The 19,241-nt window shown below is 32.6% G+C and overlaps 2 protein-coding genes across 3 annotated transcripts in view; both read right to left on the reverse strand.

The window, feature by feature from the left end:
• LOC106050410 (brain tumor protein-like) overlaps nucleotides 1–19,241 on the reverse strand; it is a 37,610-nt gene that overhangs the window by 12,907 nt on the left and 5,462 nt on the right. For both annotated transcript variants that reach the window (XM_056037735.1, XM_056037734.1), the window contains exons 2-9: nucleotides 16,635–16,724; nucleotides 13,978–14,375; nucleotides 13,669–13,791; nucleotides 12,559–12,675; nucleotides 11,568–11,828; nucleotides 2,865–3,179; nucleotides 2,403–2,769; nucleotides 1,029–1,283 (exon numbers count right to left, since the gene is read on the reverse strand). In XM_056037735.1, coding sequence (XP_055893710.1) covers nucleotides 1,029–1,283; nucleotides 2,403–2,769; nucleotides 2,865–3,179; nucleotides 11,568–11,828; nucleotides 12,559–12,675; nucleotides 13,669–13,791; nucleotides 13,978–14,364 — 1,825 coding nt within the window. In that variant the 5' untranslated portion in view covers nucleotides 14,365–14,375; nucleotides 16,635–16,724. The remainder of the gene's footprint in view (nucleotides 1–1,028; nucleotides 1,284–2,402; nucleotides 2,770–2,864; nucleotides 3,180–11,567; nucleotides 11,829–12,558; nucleotides 12,676–13,668; nucleotides 13,792–13,977; nucleotides 14,376–16,634; nucleotides 16,725–19,241) is intronic.
• LOC129927671 (uncharacterized) lies at nucleotides 8,307–10,574 on the reverse strand. Its single transcript, XM_056037737.1, has one exon. The coding sequence runs from the start codon at nucleotides 10,154–10,156 to the stop codon at nucleotides 8,885–8,887; it is 1,272 nt and encodes a 423-aa protein (XP_055893712.1). The 5' UTR covers nucleotides 10,157–10,574; the 3' UTR covers nucleotides 8,307–8,884.

Below are 19,241 nucleotides of genomic sequence, written 5' to 3' on the forward strand. Positions count from 1 at the left end.
GAAAATAAATAATTTTTCTTTATATATTAGCTTTTAAAGAAAAAATTTTTTGGAGGACAATTTTTAGCTAAAATGATAAAAAAATAGTTAATTTTCATGTCAAGATTTCTGGAAAACTGCTATAGCTTGTTCAATAAAACTTCAGCCGTTGATTATTAAATACTAGTAGAAGATTGTGAAGCAGAATTAACAATATTCATTGAATAGAAAAAAAGTTACAGCTTTAAAGATGATTGTGGTCCATTATTTCAAATTTTTATAGAGGGGTTGGCATAGAAAAAAATTAATTACTCTAAAAGTTTTCAACCTTTTGTATTTATTCTACTTCACTTTCATACTTGTATATACAACATTATTTGTGCCTAATTTCAAGGCAAAATATTCATTAAAAAAATATTTTATCACGCCATCTCTGAACAACAAAATAAGAAAATGGTTAATAGGAGAAAAAATTAAAAAATGACCTCTTTGGTAAAAATAAGTTAGTATACAAAATATAACAAAAATATTTAAACTATTTCCACTTTGAATTTGGATATGTTGTATACACCAAATTGTTCAGAAATGAATGCTGTATAATATTCAGTTATAAAAAAAAAATATTAATTTTGAACCATAGGGGAGTTTAAGCTGTCCTTAAAGAATTCCATTTTAAAGCATTTTTTAAATTAGAGCCAAATCTATTAATTACAGTTAATTACTTGACAAGCCGCTTAATAGGATTAATGCCTACAAATTGGAAAAAAAAGTTATATTAAGATAACCTATTCAGATCAATACTTTACATAATAGAAACAAACAACATGGTAATAATGAGTTTCACAGGCAGTTTACAGAGAAAATGTTGTGGACTAAGCTTTATTCATTTCATCATTATGTTCACATAGGAGGAACTAAAAAAAAAAAGTTCATACTATCAACTCAAGATCTACACACATCAGCATAACACTGCCAAAATGAGTATTAAAAAATAATACTTTGTTTTTTTGCAAGAACGACTAACTCTAAGGTTGCTTATAGCAAATTACCTGGACTAAATTGATCAAAAGAACCAATACTAGTAAAAGTACTCAAAGTAGGTGGTGGTGGCTGATTTAAAAGAGAAGCCAGTCCTTCCAAATTGGCACTTTGAACATTGCCAGCATTTGAACTTGACACTGGTGTATTAGAGCCCAAAATACTAGCCAAGGAATTATCTCCAGATCCAGAAGTAATAGGATTTCCTCCACTGCCTATTGCTGTTCCAGGGCCATTAATACTCATACCAGGAGCAAAAAGTGGACCTATAAAAACAAGGATAAAACTGAATGGATTTTCTGTACATGTAGATGTAAACCCTTCCAAACATAAATGCTCTAGATCAGAGGTGGGCAAATTAAAGACTGCAGACATCTACAAATATTAGGTGTGCCCATTGATTATATACAAAAATGTATATGTATTAAAAATATATAATTTAAATTATCTATTTAATTACTGAAAAACCTGAAAGATTGTCTATATATGTCATTCTAAAAACTTTTAGGTAAACAAAGATTTTTTTAATTGGCAACATTCAGTCAGATAACCTCATGCCAATATTTATTAGATGCTTTGAATAACTGGGTTGAAAGTATTGGGTTGGCTTGGTTTGCTTAGAACAAGATGTCTATATGGCATATTGGAAACATGTATTTTGAGAAGCAAATGTGTATTTCCATAAATATAAAGAAACATACTTGAGAAAAATATAATCATTCAAGCACTTAACAAATGCAGAAATAAAAAAAAATTAACACAGCATTAAGTTGTATAAGACATTCTGTATATTTTACAAAATATTTTCACATTTAGTCTTTGTCATAGACTTTTCTAGAACATGTTAGAATGTTGCCGTTCTTGTCAGCAATTTTATGATCTTGATACCTCTAGTGTTTCATTCCTGATAGCACCAACAAAAAATTCATTTAAAAAAATGGGACTTTATGCTAGAAGTGAATTTGGACTTAAAAACCAGATGCAACGATTTGCTTTGATAGATCTGTAACATCTAGTTTTGTTATTGGGTGATTTCTTTACAAGGTATGCAGACACTGGAAATATTGTATCACATTTTGAAAGAATTCAGATTTTCTTCTTTCAGACAATTCTTTGCAGAGTCAGCAATGAAAGCTTTGGCATCCTCAACAATCTCAAATTTAAAAAAAGCTTTGTTGTCAGACATATAATCCTTATAAGTCACTGAACTTCTTTCTAACATAGAAGCTGGGCTATTGAGTCTGATGAATGTATAAACTCCCTAGCTGTTGTAAGATATGCCACCCCTCAATAGAAAAATGTTGCCCAACCCTGCTGTAGATGCTAAAAATGTAAAATCAGCTGTAAAAAAAATAATAATTACAAAACAAATATTGATAACATACTCTGACTTTGGTGCAATTTGGCCATGTTTGCAACATTCATCATTGCAGCTGCATTTCCCCCACTGCTGTGGCTGACATTATCCACAGAGATTCCACTATCAGACAATGGGCTATTGTTACCCGAGATGGTGTTGCTATCTGGATGGTGCCCCATAGTCACAGCAGATAAACTAGAAATAACATTGGAAAGAGACATGTTTTCAATGCTAGGACCAATTCCAATAGTACCAAGCTGTACACCAGTTAAACTTCCAAGATTCATGAGCTCCTGACCAGTAGCATTGGGCATGATATTAACACTGCTCATATTATGAATACTGGGAAGAGTATACTGCTGTTCCGGCTCAAAGGGAGAATGTGTTGGAGCCTGAAAAAAAAAAATGTGTACAAATGAATATAAACAGCTAAATAATTGAACTTATTTGTCAACATAATTTTACAGCAGCAGAAAATAAAAATTACCATTCCACTTTTTTCTCTCGCAAAGTAGCCAAAAGTGCCTTTGACAGCTGCAGTAAAAGCAGTTGCATCTGTCTTAAATTCTGTGTTAACAGGAACATCTGGCATAATAAGGCCCATGCACAATTTATTTAACTGATTCAGCATAGTCTGTAAGAGTTGAGCAACTTGACCAGCATGTCCATGTTGACAAACTCTTTCTACAAATGTTTTAGCTTGAGTTAGTTGATTTTCATGAGTAGACAATTTGTGCATTCTTTCCATAAGACAAAGTTCTCTTTTTTCATGAAGGTCATCTAATTCTTTAAGATAAGAATCCTAAAATAAAAAAAAAAATTTAGGTTTATAAATGTGAGACTTGAAATTAGCCACTTGACATTTAAAACAAAAGGGTTGTGGGGATAAAAATAGGAGAGAGCAAGCGGTTGTTATGGTCAGAGGAGTTCTACTTTAAATAACCACTACATACTCTACTAGATTACAAATAATGTTAACAGTTTAAATTTTCAAGACAAAAGAATTTCAGAATTTTTGCAAACGTTTAATTGCTTGCAATTTAGTATATGTCATTTTCAGATTTGTAAGACTTTACATTTTTTTTTATTTTTCAGATTTTTATCTGCTTGAAAGATATGAAACTTGTGTGACTGTAACGCTAGATCCAGAACTAATTCTAATATATTGATGTATCAGCAGCTGAGATGAAAATTAGTCATTTGTTATGTCATTCTAATAAAAATTCAAAACAGTAAAATGATTTTACATATAAACTAGTTTTGTCAACTCTCAAGTGGACTTAATTGACCTCTGTACTACAAATATTCCTCTAGTAGGAAAATCTCAACTCTGCTCATCCAATGCCCTAACTTGTGAACAATTAATGACTATAATATAAGAAAGGCTGCCTAGTCGCTCTGGATGTTTCCATGGTCCCTATCAAATACCATCCCATATCCATGGGCGCCCACAGGGGGGTGCAAGCTGGAATCTGAGTAGCCAAATTCTAGACATTTTTTTGCACCATTAAATCAATTAACTTCTACGTAGCAACTGAACAAGTCGTGCTTCCACTGGTTAATGTAGTAGTAAACTAGCCTAGGCATATTAGGAATTGATAGACAACCTTGTACCTGCATGCCTCTCAATTCTGAGTAGCCACATTTTAGCCATTTTTTAATATTTTATAATGAAATCCATCGCCAAGATCCATTTTTTTTATGACATAGATATAGTCAGAATCCAGGAGGGTGCAAGTGCACCACCGTGTACCCCCTGCAGGCGCCCATACATTATTGATTCAAGAGTTCAATAAATTAATGTTCATGAAAAAATAGTGTTTTGAGAAATTAGAGGAGGTGATATTGCAGTACAATATATCTTTGGTAAAGCTAGTTAGTCTAACAACGGATGGTGCACCAACCATAAAATGAAATGGTTTGGATGCTAAGTTACTTGCAAAAATAAGAGAGACTTGCTACTATAAATTTCAGTGCATCATTTACCAAGAAACATTCTGCCCACAGCAATTGCAGTTCCAATATGACATAAGATCGGTTTCAGTCCTTCTCAATTTTATTTGTGCCCATAGTTTAAATCATCGCCAATTTTCAATGTTTTTGGATGACATTGGACATGAATTTGATGTGTTCCCTACTACACAGAGGTCAGCAGGCTCTCATGTCAAAGTATTGAAAAGATTTTTTGCACTGCGTGAGGAGATTGTTTCTGAACAAGAAAAGTGAACCTGTTCAACATTTCGAAACTGACTAATGGGTTCGGGATTTGGCATTGGCAGTTGATCTCACTGGTCACCTGCAAGACTTGAATTTGAAACTTTAAAGGAAAGACAAAATTATCACAACTGTGTGTAATCATGTGGAGTGCTTACAAGCAAAATTACCAAATATGAAGAGGAAATCTTGTTCACTTCTCAACATGTCAGGAACTAAAAAGATTAAATAAAGCTACAACATTTGGTAAATATGTCTTACACCTGTAATCATTTGTAGATGCTTTCAATGACCGTTTTCGTGACTTCATTCCGTACGAGCCAGAATTTTCGTTGTTTGTAGCTCCATTCTTATTTGATTCTGAAATTGCTGCTGGTAATTTGCAAGTAGAGCTGATAGAAGCAGTCAGATGCTTTGTTGAAATCAAAGTATATAGAATTGGCTGTGTCAAAATTTTACATTTATTTACCCTGGACTTTACGTTGAATTGCGGAAATTTGCAGCCAGAATACTTGCTGTTTGCAAGCACTTATCTCTGAGAGCAGTTCTTTTCCATAATGAAAGCTACAAAAGCACCTCACCGTTCGAGATTATCTCATCAAAATTTGTAATCAGTGATGAAAGTGTCAGTGGAAAACAAATTTCAACATGACATTAATAAACTTGTATCCCATAAAAGATGTTAAGCACCAGAACTTAGAAAATAATGCGTAATCATATTAATTTTTAATTACCAAATAGTACTAAAAACTTAGCTGACTAAGGGACAGGTATGCCATTAATCATTGTATTCTATTGTTGCAAGCCTGATTACAAATCATTTTGGAGATTACAAATTCTATTTTTAATAAAATCTGGAAGATTTTTATTGCTTAAATAATTTTTCAAATGAACATGCCCATAGCCCCAGTGTAAAGGCCCCCACGTGGGAAAAATTGGTATTTTTGAAGCTTTTTTTATATTCTAATTGTATTAAAAGTATACATTCTTTGAAACTAGACATATCGTTTTATTTTTTTAAGTTGTTTCTTTTTATATGTATTAGATCTTAAAATTGATTATTTTTTCAAAAAAAAAAAATATATATTTTTTTTTAGGATATTTTTAATTCGGAGTTATCCCTCTTTGCTTAGGGCCTTGGGTTTTTCTTAACCGGAAATAGGAGCTATTGGGTTAATATTAGCTACAATCCTGTTTGATGCACTTAACCATTGAATATAAAGGAATTCTACAATGGATTCTATAGAAATATAGAAATGTATTAACAAGCAACTGAAGAGCAACTAGATAAAAAGAAATGCATTAAGAGGCAGAGAATTTCAGAAAAAAACAAATTTATATAAGCTTCTTTGTGTGACACACTTTCACACACACACACACATATGGCGATTTGTGGTTGTTTGCAAGAAGTAGATCTAGAACACTCGGGCTTGTAGAGCATTAGCTAGATCTAGAGCAGTGGTCTTCAACGCCCCGGGGGGCATTTTCGAGATGGAAAAGGGGGGGGGGCGCTGGGAGCCAAAGGGGCGGTAGGGGGGCAGTGGGCACAATAAGGGGCGGTAGGGGGGCAGTGTGCACAATAAGGGGCGGTTAGGGGGCGCTGGGCATAAAGGGGGAAAGAAGAAACTAAAGATGCACTAAAACAGAACAAATTTTAAAAATCTTCAACATTAAAGCTGGCTAACTACATATAGACAAATTATAGTTAGCTTGCTTCTAATTTAAGAACAGAAACAACGTTAGAAATAGAGTTCGGGAATCACATTTTCCATTTTTAAATTCTTACTCTTTTAATGAAATTGTAAAGGATACTTAGTTCTTGCGCTCATAGACATATAAGATTTCATAAACAAACAAACTTTTAGATAATAGTTTATTTTATCTACGTATGTTAAAATATTGTTATGTAAATGTTAATTGAAAAAAAGCGTTGAAGCTAACATTAGAAAAAAATAATTTTACTTTTTTTTCAAAACAAAAAACATTGAAAATGTGTTATTATGAAAACTCACTGGTATGTAAAGGAATATTGCTTAAGAGTTTTAGTGAATCGCCATTAGATAAAAAAGTATTCCAATGTTCTACTTTGAATGACAGAACTTTCAGATGAGTTTATGGAACCAAGACGGCTTCACGAACATATAGCAATACCGGTATCCAAAAATAATTTAAGAATATTCATGAACAATTATAAAAATCTGCTATTAAAACAATATGAAAAACAAAAAATGCAAAGCAGAATGCGTTTTTGTGGCCGCTTAGAAAAATGCATAGCTTTTTTTTTTAAATTAAAAAGTCTTTTGATATTGTTTGAGAATTCATTAAAACTAAAATTTTAAAAAAAAAAACATGTTACACAAAAAACTTTTTTTCTGATAGTGATGAAATATTTCGAAATTGTTTAGTTATGTAGCTTATGACGACATATTGGGAACCATAATTGTTTGGACAATGGCTTCAGAAGTAATATAGAATAACGAACAGATCTATTCACTATTCACCTTGTGAGTTATGATACACGGGCAACATCTTAAAAATTTAGCCAGCGATTGCATTTCTATTTGAATCTAATTATAAAAATTGTAAATAAAATACAAACCCATGAAGAAAATGCCCAAAAATAATATCTTTCAACAGTTTTTGTGAAAATAATGAAAAAGATATTAGACACTTGTGAACTGAAGTCGCTGGATTTCGATAGGGGTTTGTTATTGCTCGTTTTGTTAAGCTCTTAAATACATTTTTTTTTTAGAAACAGGAAGATTCAACGGTTGGCGGTGACTCAAAGCAGGCTAAAAAATGGTTTTACATGGTAGGCATCTAATGCAAATGAATATAACCAACCTCCGACTGCTAGGAAAGAAATGTACTTTCATTGATTATATCATTTTTCTTTTATCGATAAATTAAATCTATTTTAAAGAGTTTTACAATCTCACATAACTTGTTTGTTGACAAATGAATTACTGCCTAAGGACATCGATATCTATGCAATTCACACAAATTTGCTCTATGAAGAAATCTATGACGATTAATTTTGTAATCAATGCAAATTATTTGACATACTTTTTGTATAATGATAATATTTGCAATGCCTTAGATTCCGAAGAGTACGGCTGAGTGCAGTGTTTCACATAACTACACAAACCGAGTTGCGACCTGCATATTTTCCTGAATTGTGTGCAGACAAAGCCGTTGTCTGATGGCGGTCTATTTAAGTTTTCTTTCCGTCTTTTGTGCCTGTCTTCAATAATGGCTTTTCTTTAAGTCTCAAATGTTTGTCCCTAAGCTTTTGTAAGTGCTCTCCAACTATGTCTCTCAGAGGCCATCTGCTGCCCTGCCAGAGAATGCTGCCTGTTACTTTCCTCTATGCCAGTGAGGGCATCTTAATGATGCTTACTGGGGGCACTTCTGTAACTCCGTCCTACTCTAAGCTCGCCAAAGAAGATCATTATTGACGTCATACAAATTAATAAATAAATGACATTTTGTTCAAATTTGCCTCCTCATGCTTCTTTATAAATGTTTTTCTTCGAGAGGGGGGGGGGGGGGGGGGGGGGGGCTGGCAGATTTTTTAAAAGAAAAAATACGAAAAGGGGGCGGTAGGCCAAAAAAGGTTGAAGACCACTGATCTACAGTAATCTGAATATCTACCGGTACTAGATATAGTGATATCTACTAATCTGCTTCCAAGGGTTTTAAAGTTTTTTTTAAATATTATTAGTTGTTAATATCTTAAATATAGATCCAATCTACTCCATAGATAGTTCTATAAATAATCCTATTTGGTAGGCTTAGTCTATTCTAGATCTAGACTAGTAAATTAGATAATGAATTTGAGTTTATTTCCATCTAGATCTAAGTGCAATATACAAAAACAGATCTAGAATAAATGAACAAAAGCTTTGAATGCACAAACCAAAAAAAAATCACAGAATAAGATTAAAAGTATAGTTCTACATGTGGTATCTACAGACATGCCTATCCCCAAGACCCTGAATGTGGAACACTCAGGCTGAAAATGTGGAACTTTGGACCCCAATGTGGAACAAGCAAGTCATCGGAAAAAAAAGACAATTTAGTGTAATATTATAAATAGTAACTGCGAAAGCATTGTTAAATCAGTTATACTTATTTATATTGTAATTAAAACTACATACCTATAACGATTTATCAATTGGAATATCCATTAAAACATTCTTGAAACATTCAGCTTTCCATTAAGGTGCTTCTACAATATATACACTATTATATACACAGTTATTTACAATATTTACAGTGCTTTGAAATACATTAGTCCTTGCCAGAGTGAGAAGCCTGGAGTGACTTGTAGTAAGCACTCTTCAGGTCTTCCAGTTCACTGTCAGAATACACTCGGTTAATTGCATCTCCAGGCCTGGATTTACAAATAAGGAGAGCCTCGATAGTTTCGTTATTTAGACGACTTCTAAACTCCGTTCTATTTCTGCGTACAAGAGAAAATATTCTCTCACAATGTGCAGAAGAGTGAGGGATTGTCAATAGTGCTAGCATAACCTCAGCCAAATTTTTGAACAAATTTTTACCATTGTCATTCATTTTTCCAATTGCAGCCCATGTGCCATCTAATCTTTCTTTCATACAAGACTGTATATCAGTGGCTTGGTATAGTGAAAACTCAAGCTTTAAATCAGATGCACTCACATTTTTTGGCAACAGTACTGGATATCTTTTTAAAAAATAATCCAGTGATGCAGATGAAGAAGAGGTTTGTTTAAAGACATCAACAACTTCCATATGTCTAAGCAGCTCTTCATTCAGGGGAAGCTTAACTTTGAGATATTGCACAGCAGCATTAAAAAATGCTTTGACACCATCATAGAAGAGGTTTATTTTTTCTTCTCTGAGATGTACTTCATTTTTCCTCTCAATGAAATCCGAAGCAGCTTGTCCTAAATGTAGGTCTGTATTGTCTTTAAAGTTGGACTTGTTAAGGTTGTCAACTTCAGTGACTCTCACCCCAAGCAATGCAGATGGCTTGATATATCTGATCAACAAAGATTTCACAAGTATTTGTAGCTTGCTTTGCAACAAGTGAATCTTTGGTTCCTCACTTTGAAAATAAGTGTTGAACTCATCAAACGGTTGCAGGGCATCATTCAAAAAAAGGCAAATTAACCTATTAGTGGGAGAAGAAAAAATTTTTCTTAGGTTTGAAGCCTGTTCCTTCGATGCAGAGGTAGATAATTTTTCTTCATTCTTGAAGAATGCCAGAAGAGGCTCCCAATTATCCAGAACTCGTGGCAAGCATTTTTTTATGCTTAACCACCTTGTACACACATGCTTCAATATCTTGTTTTGCTTTACTTCATGCAAAAGTTGCATGTCTTTAAAAGCTCCTTGTCTTTTGCTACTTTTGTCAAGGTAGTAATAGACATCTATCAGCAGCTGGTCTATACTGAGAGGAAGACAAAAGGCAGCCTTTTCAGCAGCTATGTGTACAAGATGGCACGCACATCCTGACATAAAAATATTGGAGTGTTGCTTTGCTATATACCCAAGTACACCTTTGTCTTTGCCTACCATCACTGGTGCATTATCTGCGCCAAATGATAGACAATTTGTCCATGGAATATTATGTGCTGAAATTTCAGCATGTAATAAATTAAAAATGTTCTCACCAGTGCAGAGCCCTCGCAAACAGGTATTGACAGCAAATTAACTAGCTTGGTGTTTGGATCAACTGTTCGAACAACAATGGGGAATAATTTGCAGCTGCCACAATCATTGCTTCCATCAGTAGATATTGTAAATGGATACATTTTCATACGTTCAGCCAAGGAAAGTGTTGTTTTGGCTGCTATTTCTTTAACTATTGCTGTACCTTTGGAGCGTCCACATTGAAAATCCTTAGCAATATCATCTTTAAACATAAGTTTGAATGCCTTTGTGAATTTGTCTAAAGTAGCCAAAGGTAGATTCAACTCGGTCACAAGATCTACCAACATTACCTCTGCCTTTATGACATCAGTGTTCTTTTTTGCTTTGGATGTCGGAAAAAAGGTTTCAATGCTCTTTGAAACTTTGACTTGTTTAGCCAAAGAAGTATGAGTAGCACTAGCAATATGACGAGTAATGTCATATTTTCCAGCATATTTAACCGTGAATTGCGAGCAACATATTTCACAAAAAGCACTATACTCACAATGTCTTGCGGGCAAAATAAAGGGAAATTCGTCAGTATATTCCTTACGAAACTTCTGAATCCTTTTTTTTGAAGGTGGAGCAGAAGCAGCACCATCGGGCATGGATCGTTTAGACATTATTAGATTTTAGATCTAATCTAGACTAGAAAATCACAAATAAAATCGTAGAAGATCAATCAAATTCACTGATTCTGATTGAACTAACTAGATCTAGGCGCGCTAATGAGCGTTATTTATACGTAAAGGTAGGAAATAGAACTGCGCATGCCCAAGCCGGAAGGAAACGGAAAACGTAGATCTAAATATATTTTTGGCGCCGTTCTCATTTTGCATTTTACAAAAAAAAGAAAATAATAATGGTCGACGGCATTTTTTTTTTTGTCGGAATACGGACTTCGCGGAACAGAAGACTGTCAATGTGGAACGGCGGTACATGGGAGCTTTTTATGTGATTTTGCGGGACGGTTCCGCATAATGCGGGACAGTAGGCATGTCTGTATCTAGTTCTAGAAAATTTAATATAGTGTATATCTAAACGCAAAGCAGAGCATATACAAGCAACATTCTTAATTTGCATTTCTTTGAAAAGAAAAAATTGTAATTTCAGATTTTGTTTTTGGATAAAAGAGACTGAGGAAATTTTCAGAAAATGTAAAGCACTGGTTTTATGTGTAAGATTCAATATAGTATCTTCTATTACATATTATGTTAGCACCATATAACCAAGTATAAAAAGAAGTAAAAAAGATAACTCTAATATACATATATATAAATTCTTTCAAACTACTCACTCTGATTTCTTCTAAAACAGCTTTATAACTCTGAAAAGTTTCCTGTATGAGCCCTTTGGTGCTATCTTTTTGCATTTCCAAATCTTCTAGTGCAGCACTTAAGGTAGTGTTAATTCTCTGACATTCAATTAGTTTTCTCCCACATTCTTTAATGAACTCTGCAAGGGTATCCTTCTTTGCACCAACAGCTTCAGTTAGTTTTTTCACATTGTGCTCTGGAGTATTGTGACATTTCTGGACACATTCTCCACAAACTGGTACCTAAAAATATAATAGATACATTAAAAATATTCCATTATATATATATTTTTTTTTTAATTTCTCAAGACTTTTCTAAAAACGCTTAAATCCCATGTCTTTGTCTAGAAAGTTAACACTTTGTTCTTAAAAATAAACAAATTTATTTAGTTGCCACATAAGAAATCTTCAGTTTTTAATAGTATTTTTGGCAGACCCTACGCCTACAAGGCAGCATCTGACAAAATGTCAAATTGTTGAATCCCTTGTTCTTAAATTTCAATGATTTTCCACCATCAAAGTTGCGTATGTACATTAATTTATACATATGCAAAAGTATGCAGATCTTAAAAAATTATCCTAATGCTTAACTCTTTCTCTCCTAACTGACGATACCAGCGTTGATTCCACCAGAATGTGGTAAATAATTATGGAGAGAAAGAGTTAATAGCAGAAAATGCAACTTTTCTATAAGTAAAAAAAAATAATTTTTGATTTGATAGAAAATGTATAAAGTTAAGAATTATTACTTTTTTTTCCCTTCAAAACATTGAGGATGATGGGTTCAAAAGTTACTGAGATTAATCTTTTTTTTTTTAGATTATAGTTTAATGGTGTTTTTTTTTCTCTTTTTAAGAATATCTAATATAAATTTATATACACCTCCCTCAAAATATCTTATGTATTTAATGTTGCTTTAGCTAAAGAAAAATATTTCTTATCGAATTCCAGCTCAATAACTGATATAGCTTACCACACAAGAGCAGCAAAAGAACTTGATGCTTTCTACAGCATGTAATGAGCAGAACACTGGTTTTCTCAAATGATCTATTCCTTCTCCACTTTTAATCATTTCATCAAATGTCACAACCTATAATTATAAAAATTACTTCTATATGCCTTATTGTAATAAAAAAATAAATCACTTTAAATGAAATAATAATTTTTTTTTTTCACAATTTATAAATTCTAATTTTTTTTTCCAGGAAGAGACAAACTTTGCTATTGGGTGGCATTGAGATCTAATTCAACTTTTTTATGTTAGTAATACAATCTATATTCTAAGTGCAAAGTACAACTCACTGATTCAATTATGTATCAAGAGATCTCATGACCGTATGGATTTACATGAAATTAATAAAGGTTCTTTTACCTACATAGCAATTCGCAAAAAAAAATAAAATAAAAAAAAATGTATTTTCAAAAATGAAACCTTTGTATTTTATTTTCGCTATTTCTCAAAAAGGTCGCATTCAAAAAAAAAAAAAAAAGCATAAATATGAATGTATAAATGAATATGTAAGTTAACTAACAAAACCAAAATAGTTTAATTTTTAGATTTACATGAATACTAACTCTAAAAAAAAAACAAACAAAGAATGGTCACAGTGAAAGTATTCGAGTGTGTGTGTGTGTGTATTTTTGGAAAGGATATTTTGTTTTATACGATTCATCTTGGTGTAGCTATTTGATTTCCATGAAAAATGTGTAATGGGAAAAAGTTTAAGTGTGTATAAGATGCGTCTCTACAAAAAGGTCCAAATTTAAATCTTTAACTGATGGGGGGAAAAAAATCATGTAAATAGTGGAGGGCGCAAGAAGTGTTTTTTTTTGTCAATAAGCAATATAGATTATATTTAATATTTCAATATTGAATATAAAAGCAATGGAAAAGGCCGTATTGTACATAGGATTAACTTTTTTTTTTGTATTGTTATTTTGCAGGTCCAGTATCTATATACAACCAAAACAAAGAAAAATCAATCCCCATCACATCCAGAAAATTTTTTTAAAAAGGCATCCACTTCCTAATTGGGAGTAATACCACACAAATCCTCACTAAGTAATTTTTCTGAGAAATTACCTTATGGTCCTCAAAGCATCTCATAAACTGATGAGCAGTGACACAGTTTGGACATAGCAGATTTTCACATGTCCTACATCTTGCTACAGCATTATCACCAGCTTTGCAGCTTGTGCAGCCAATCTAGTTAATGTAGATTTGAAATATAAGTTGTATATTTAGGTCTTTAAGCTCAGAGTAATACATTATTATACATTAAATGAAAATCTGCAGAGATCCATGAGTGTAAAATGAACTATGACACAGAAGCCACTGTTTTTACAAGGCCAGTCATTAAGCAAATTTAATAGCATAAACTAACTAGCATACCTGTTTCTTATCATCTAAACCAGACTCTATCATATCCTCTAAAACTGAATCAGACAGAAGTCCAGATATGCCTTTTTCTGGAATCCTAGTTTTCTGCCCACAAGTTGGACATTTGATAAGATCCATCAGCCATTCTTTAGCAAGTGGACTACTAGGAGAATTAGATTCTTCTTCTCTTTCTATGTCGTGTCTTTTCTTCAGACACTCTTCACAAAATTCGTGCAAACATGAAAGAATTTTAGGATGTTTTATTTTCTCATCACATATCTTGCAAATATCAAAAGCTTGGTTATCTTCTAACCCTCCATCAAGACTATTAATGTTGTCATCCTCTGTTAAAGTCATCTCAGATTTGACAGAGGAGGCTTCATCATTTTCTAAAGCCATTGTGTTATAATCTGAAAATAAAAAATGTATATACTGATCAATTTAAATTTGTTAGAGGTGGACCATATTATTTAATTGGTAATTGATTTTGTGACATTTCATTGTTGAATTGATCTGAAAAGTTCAGACACAAAAATGTATGATTCAGACCTGCCTACCAAAAAAAGTCCAAATGCGTAACGCTGATGGTCAAAATGCGTATTTTGGCACCAGAATGCGTAACACTTACGCGATACACTATTTTGTCATATATATATAATATATATATATAATATTAGATCTAGATGTCATGATATGATTAGATCAATCTAAATCTAGATCAATATGACAATAGAGATGATATCTAGACTAGATTTGGATCTATGTCTATATAATGAATATAATCTACACTAGATCTGGGCTCAAGAGTGTTACCGATGCCGTGGATCCGCTACAAACGTAGGTCTACTCCAAACTTTCGTAGGCCTACCTTCATCCTTGATCTATTCTATGACTAAGACTAAGAATCTAGTCTAGATCTAGACTAGATGGTAGTAGATGTTATCGATCTAGATCTAGTCAATCTAAATCATACTACAACTAAATTGGATCTAGAGTCTAGGTTGTAGAGTAATGTAGAGAATCATGACATAACGTAATGACTAGCTAGACTCTGGCTAGATCTATTCCTGTATAACAAGTTTTCTAGATCTTGAATCCAGATCTAGATCTAGACTAGATATCTACAATGTCACTGAATGTGTTTGAATCGATAGCACTTCGATATTTTTTTCTATACAAATGAATACAGGAATCAGGGATTCAACATAATTAATTTCTACTAATGAACTAATGAAAAAAAAAGTCATGTTGGTGTATCAGCTAACTGACGATACCAACCTGGTACCAATCCGCCACTCCCTCACTCTCGCGTTCTTCATTTCTAGACTAAATCTAATTGCTTTTAAGAACCAATCAACGTATAGATCTGGAAACAATGTGTTCCCCACCTTTGCTGTTCCCCCCCCCAACAGGACGGCTTAGCGTGACCTCCGTGACCGCTCGTAAGCTAGTCAAGAGAGGGGGGAAAAAAAGGATACGAAATGCGTAACGCGGAGGGTTAAATGCGTATTTGCGTACTGACGGTCATTATTGGGAGATTTTGCGTAACGAATACGCATTTTGCGTAACGGTAGGCAGGTCTGATGATTCTTCTAGACAGCTTTTTGCAATCTCAAAGTGAAATTTTTTTCAGAATAAAGCAAATTTTGCTCATAGTAATTAAAAAAACAAAATGTATATTAAGTGTAATGTAATTGTATGTATGATTGACCTAGACATAAATCTGTGCAATAGAAATATTTTTACATAATGTTTTTGTTTAGATTTAATAGATTTTAGCTTTCTCAATGCGCTATGATCCTTTCACTTGTCTGGCCCAGTTGTGAAAGGGGGTGGGAAGGTGGGGGTACCTCTATGAATATTTACATGATCATTTTTTAAATGCATTAAAAAAATGTTCACACAGGGATCAAGATTCCTCAAGGGTACTAATTCAACTTATACCACTCCATCTGTAAAGTATGATTTCTTTCCCTTGCACAAGATACCAAACAAAATAATTAATAACCAATAGTTAATTGGCAAATTTTTACAAATTATTCTTGGTGTTGTCAGGTAAAAGAAATAATGTGGTTTGGTTTTGGGCACATCGGCACAATTTTAGGCCATGTCGTGCCTGCATTCCCTTAAGGACTACTCTCTCTCTCTACATAACAAGGGCTAAATTCTATATAGTTAAATCATTAAAATCAAGGTCTATTCACAGTTAAAATAGTAAAGGTAGTAAAAATTTAATAATTTGGTAAAAATCTAATGTAAATAGTACATGTTCACAAATTCATAAATCAGATCGTCGTAAACAACCCCACTTCCCGGATAAAGCCCAGTACCTTCCCAGGGTCGAATTATCGAATAATTGTGCAAAATTTCTGCTTATTGAGTGTGGGAGAAATAATGTGTACAAACTTTTTACCATACAGAGTGAATTTATGAGCTTTATAAAAATTCTTATGAATATTAATTTTCTATTTCAACAACTACCTCATTTGTACATTACTTCTTAATATAAATAGAAGACTTATAGTTTTAAAATTTCAGGAAGTCTTACTAGCTTTTTCATACAGAAAATTTTCTCTAACTACAACCTTAATTATGATCAAGCCCCATAAGCAGGCTAAAACCTTTAAGATTGTGGTATATGGGAAGAAATAAAAAAGAAACGTACATACCTTAGAACTTAAAACTTGTCAAATTGTGGCCAGTGAACATGTGATGTAAAGGAAAATTAGACCAGAAGAATCTTTAAAATTGAAACAACACTGTGGTAAAAAAAAAAAAAAGAGATACATCAGTCAAATCAGTACTAGTGTTTTTGGTTTATGTTACTTTACAATAAACTAGATTGTGATTTTTTTTTATATTTAATTTATCCATAATCGATTTTAGACTTCATATTTACAGACCTGCCTACCTAAAAATAAAAATCCAAATGCCTAATGTTTGCCCAATCGACTATTCAGAGAGTGTAATTTTGTATGTTCATGTGTTAAAGTATAAAGTAGATTTTGAGTTAGACATAGATCTAAATCTACACTAATCTAGAGTAATAAATTGGCTCATAAAGAGTTCATTCTGTGTTGCGCATGCGTGACCTTTTTTCATGAATGAATATAGGCCTATCTCAACACGGCTACGCAGCTTTAGCGAAAAGCGAACGAATGTATTAAAAATGCTTTAGAAAAACAAATTTGAATGTTAATTTGATTAAAATATGATATGAATGGACAATTATTTGTATGTTTATGTGTTAAAGCATAAAACTATCTTTGCGAAAAAGAAGTTTTATAATCTTAGAGTTCAATAAGAGTTTTAGACCTAGACCTAGGAATAGACTCAGTAGAGAGGTGTTAATGTGTAACCATTTGGTAATGTCTAATGAAACAATGTTCGCCAGGAAATCTGTAGTCACAGATATCAGGAACTAATTTATGTAAAAAATGCTTTTGAAACACAAAATTGAAGGTTAATTTTATTATATAATGAAATCAATGGATCTTCTTTTGTATTTTCATGTGTCAAAGTAAAAAACTATCTGCACAAAGTGTATTTCTTAAAATTAGATCTAGGTCTAAATCCTTTCGATCTTTTCTCATGTCAACATTGTTAACCATGGCCTAGATCCATAAATACTATAGCTTTAATAGAGTCGGACAAATTTTTTTTTTTAGGGTCTTAAGTTTGTTTTAGGGCTACAATACAAAGTTAGTACCCAAGGAACATTCCTGCCTAGTTTTATCATGATTGGTCAAGCGGTTTTGATGTCTATTCGTCACATACATACATACGCCTTACTTTATACTTTATGGTATAGATATATTTATTAAAAACAAATTAACATTATATTTAGGTCTAGATCTATATAACAAGATAATTTCCCATTTTTAATTATCACATATTTAAGGGTCACAGATCTCAGAAGTAAATTTAGAATCTAGTAGCATTGTTCTAGAGCAGTGGCTCTCAACATTTTTTTAGCTCGGCAATCCTTTTTACAGTACCCCACTAGGCGGCGACCCAATTATAATTCTAATGTAAGTTTTTGGTATTCATTGTAAAAGCTTTATGTTTAATCACGAAACAATATGTAATAATATTTTGTCATATATTTTGACAATGAGAAGGCTAAGTTTGTCACTGTTACACAAGACTAGGAATTCTCTGCACTGTCTATGCAAGAGTAATTGTCTCAGTATTTAGACTTGATAACTAACAGGCTGGGAAAACCCTGTTTTGCAAAAATATATTATCGGAAATGGAAGAAGACACAACAAAGACAAAATCAGGATAACACTTGATCCAGATTTGTGTAATGTCACTGAAAACCATCATTTATCAATGTATTGCTATGAATGTATTCAATAAACTTTCTTTTTCTTTGATGCTTCCGTAACATCTTCAACTTTGACAGTGAATGGAGTTCGGGCAATGTTACGCAGGGTTCCACCCACCATTCTGAGATTAGGATTTCAGGAGATTTCCAGGAGAAAATATTCGAGATCAGGAGCGGAAAAACGTGAACTATATCTTTATTTAGTAATAAATATAAGAATTACCATATACATGTATACAATTTTTTTTTCCTTTTCAAAATTAGCAAATTCAAAAGTAACTGATTAAAGAGTAAAAAAGTACTTGTAAACCAATAAGCCTATTTGCACTACTCTCTCTATTGCTTGTTTTAGTCAACATTAGGAATTAATTAAAATCTCCAAAATTAAACAAATTGCAATGTATAACACATTATCAATATCAGTTTCCCATTTCAGTGGAAATCTCTTGCATTGATTGGTCTTATTAATAATAGGTGTCTTTAAATCTATAAAATCTAGCTCTGAATCATAAAGCTAGAAGTGAATTTGATAGTAAAACCATGAATAGTTTAATTTTATATAGCAGCTTAAATACTATATAGACCATATTACACTATACTCTAAGCCCCATTTACTTCACAATCTAGATTTATAAAACTAAAACTAAGAGAGAGATTCCAGAATCTAAGTAGATCTCTATTAGATCTAGAAATATAATCTATACCATTAATCATATATACTCTACGTCTAAGGCCTCCACCCTAAAAAGTACAGTAAAAGTAGAATAGTAGGCCCTATATTCAGTATATGTTGATTATTGGCTATAACTATTATATACTGTCTGTAACTATATCACTATATCTGTCTCTATCTAGATTGACTAGATATATCTATCTTTATCTGCTATCTAGATCTGACTAGAGATCTACTAGTAACCAGTACTACTACTAAATCTAGAAGATAACT

The sequence above is a fragment of the Biomphalaria glabrata genome, chromosome 8 (genome assembly GCF_947242115.1).
Source record: "Biomphalaria glabrata chromosome 8, xgBioGlab47.1, whole genome shotgun sequence".
Classification (NCBI taxonomy): Eukaryota; Metazoa; Mollusca; class Gastropoda; family Planorbidae; genus Biomphalaria; species Biomphalaria glabrata.

What these genes read in the sequence shown, in the direction of transcription:
- LOC129927671 (XM_056037737.1), bottom strand. Translation starts at nt 10,156, where the DNA reads ATGGTAGGCAAAGACAAAGGTGTACTTGGGTATATAGCAAAGCAACAC.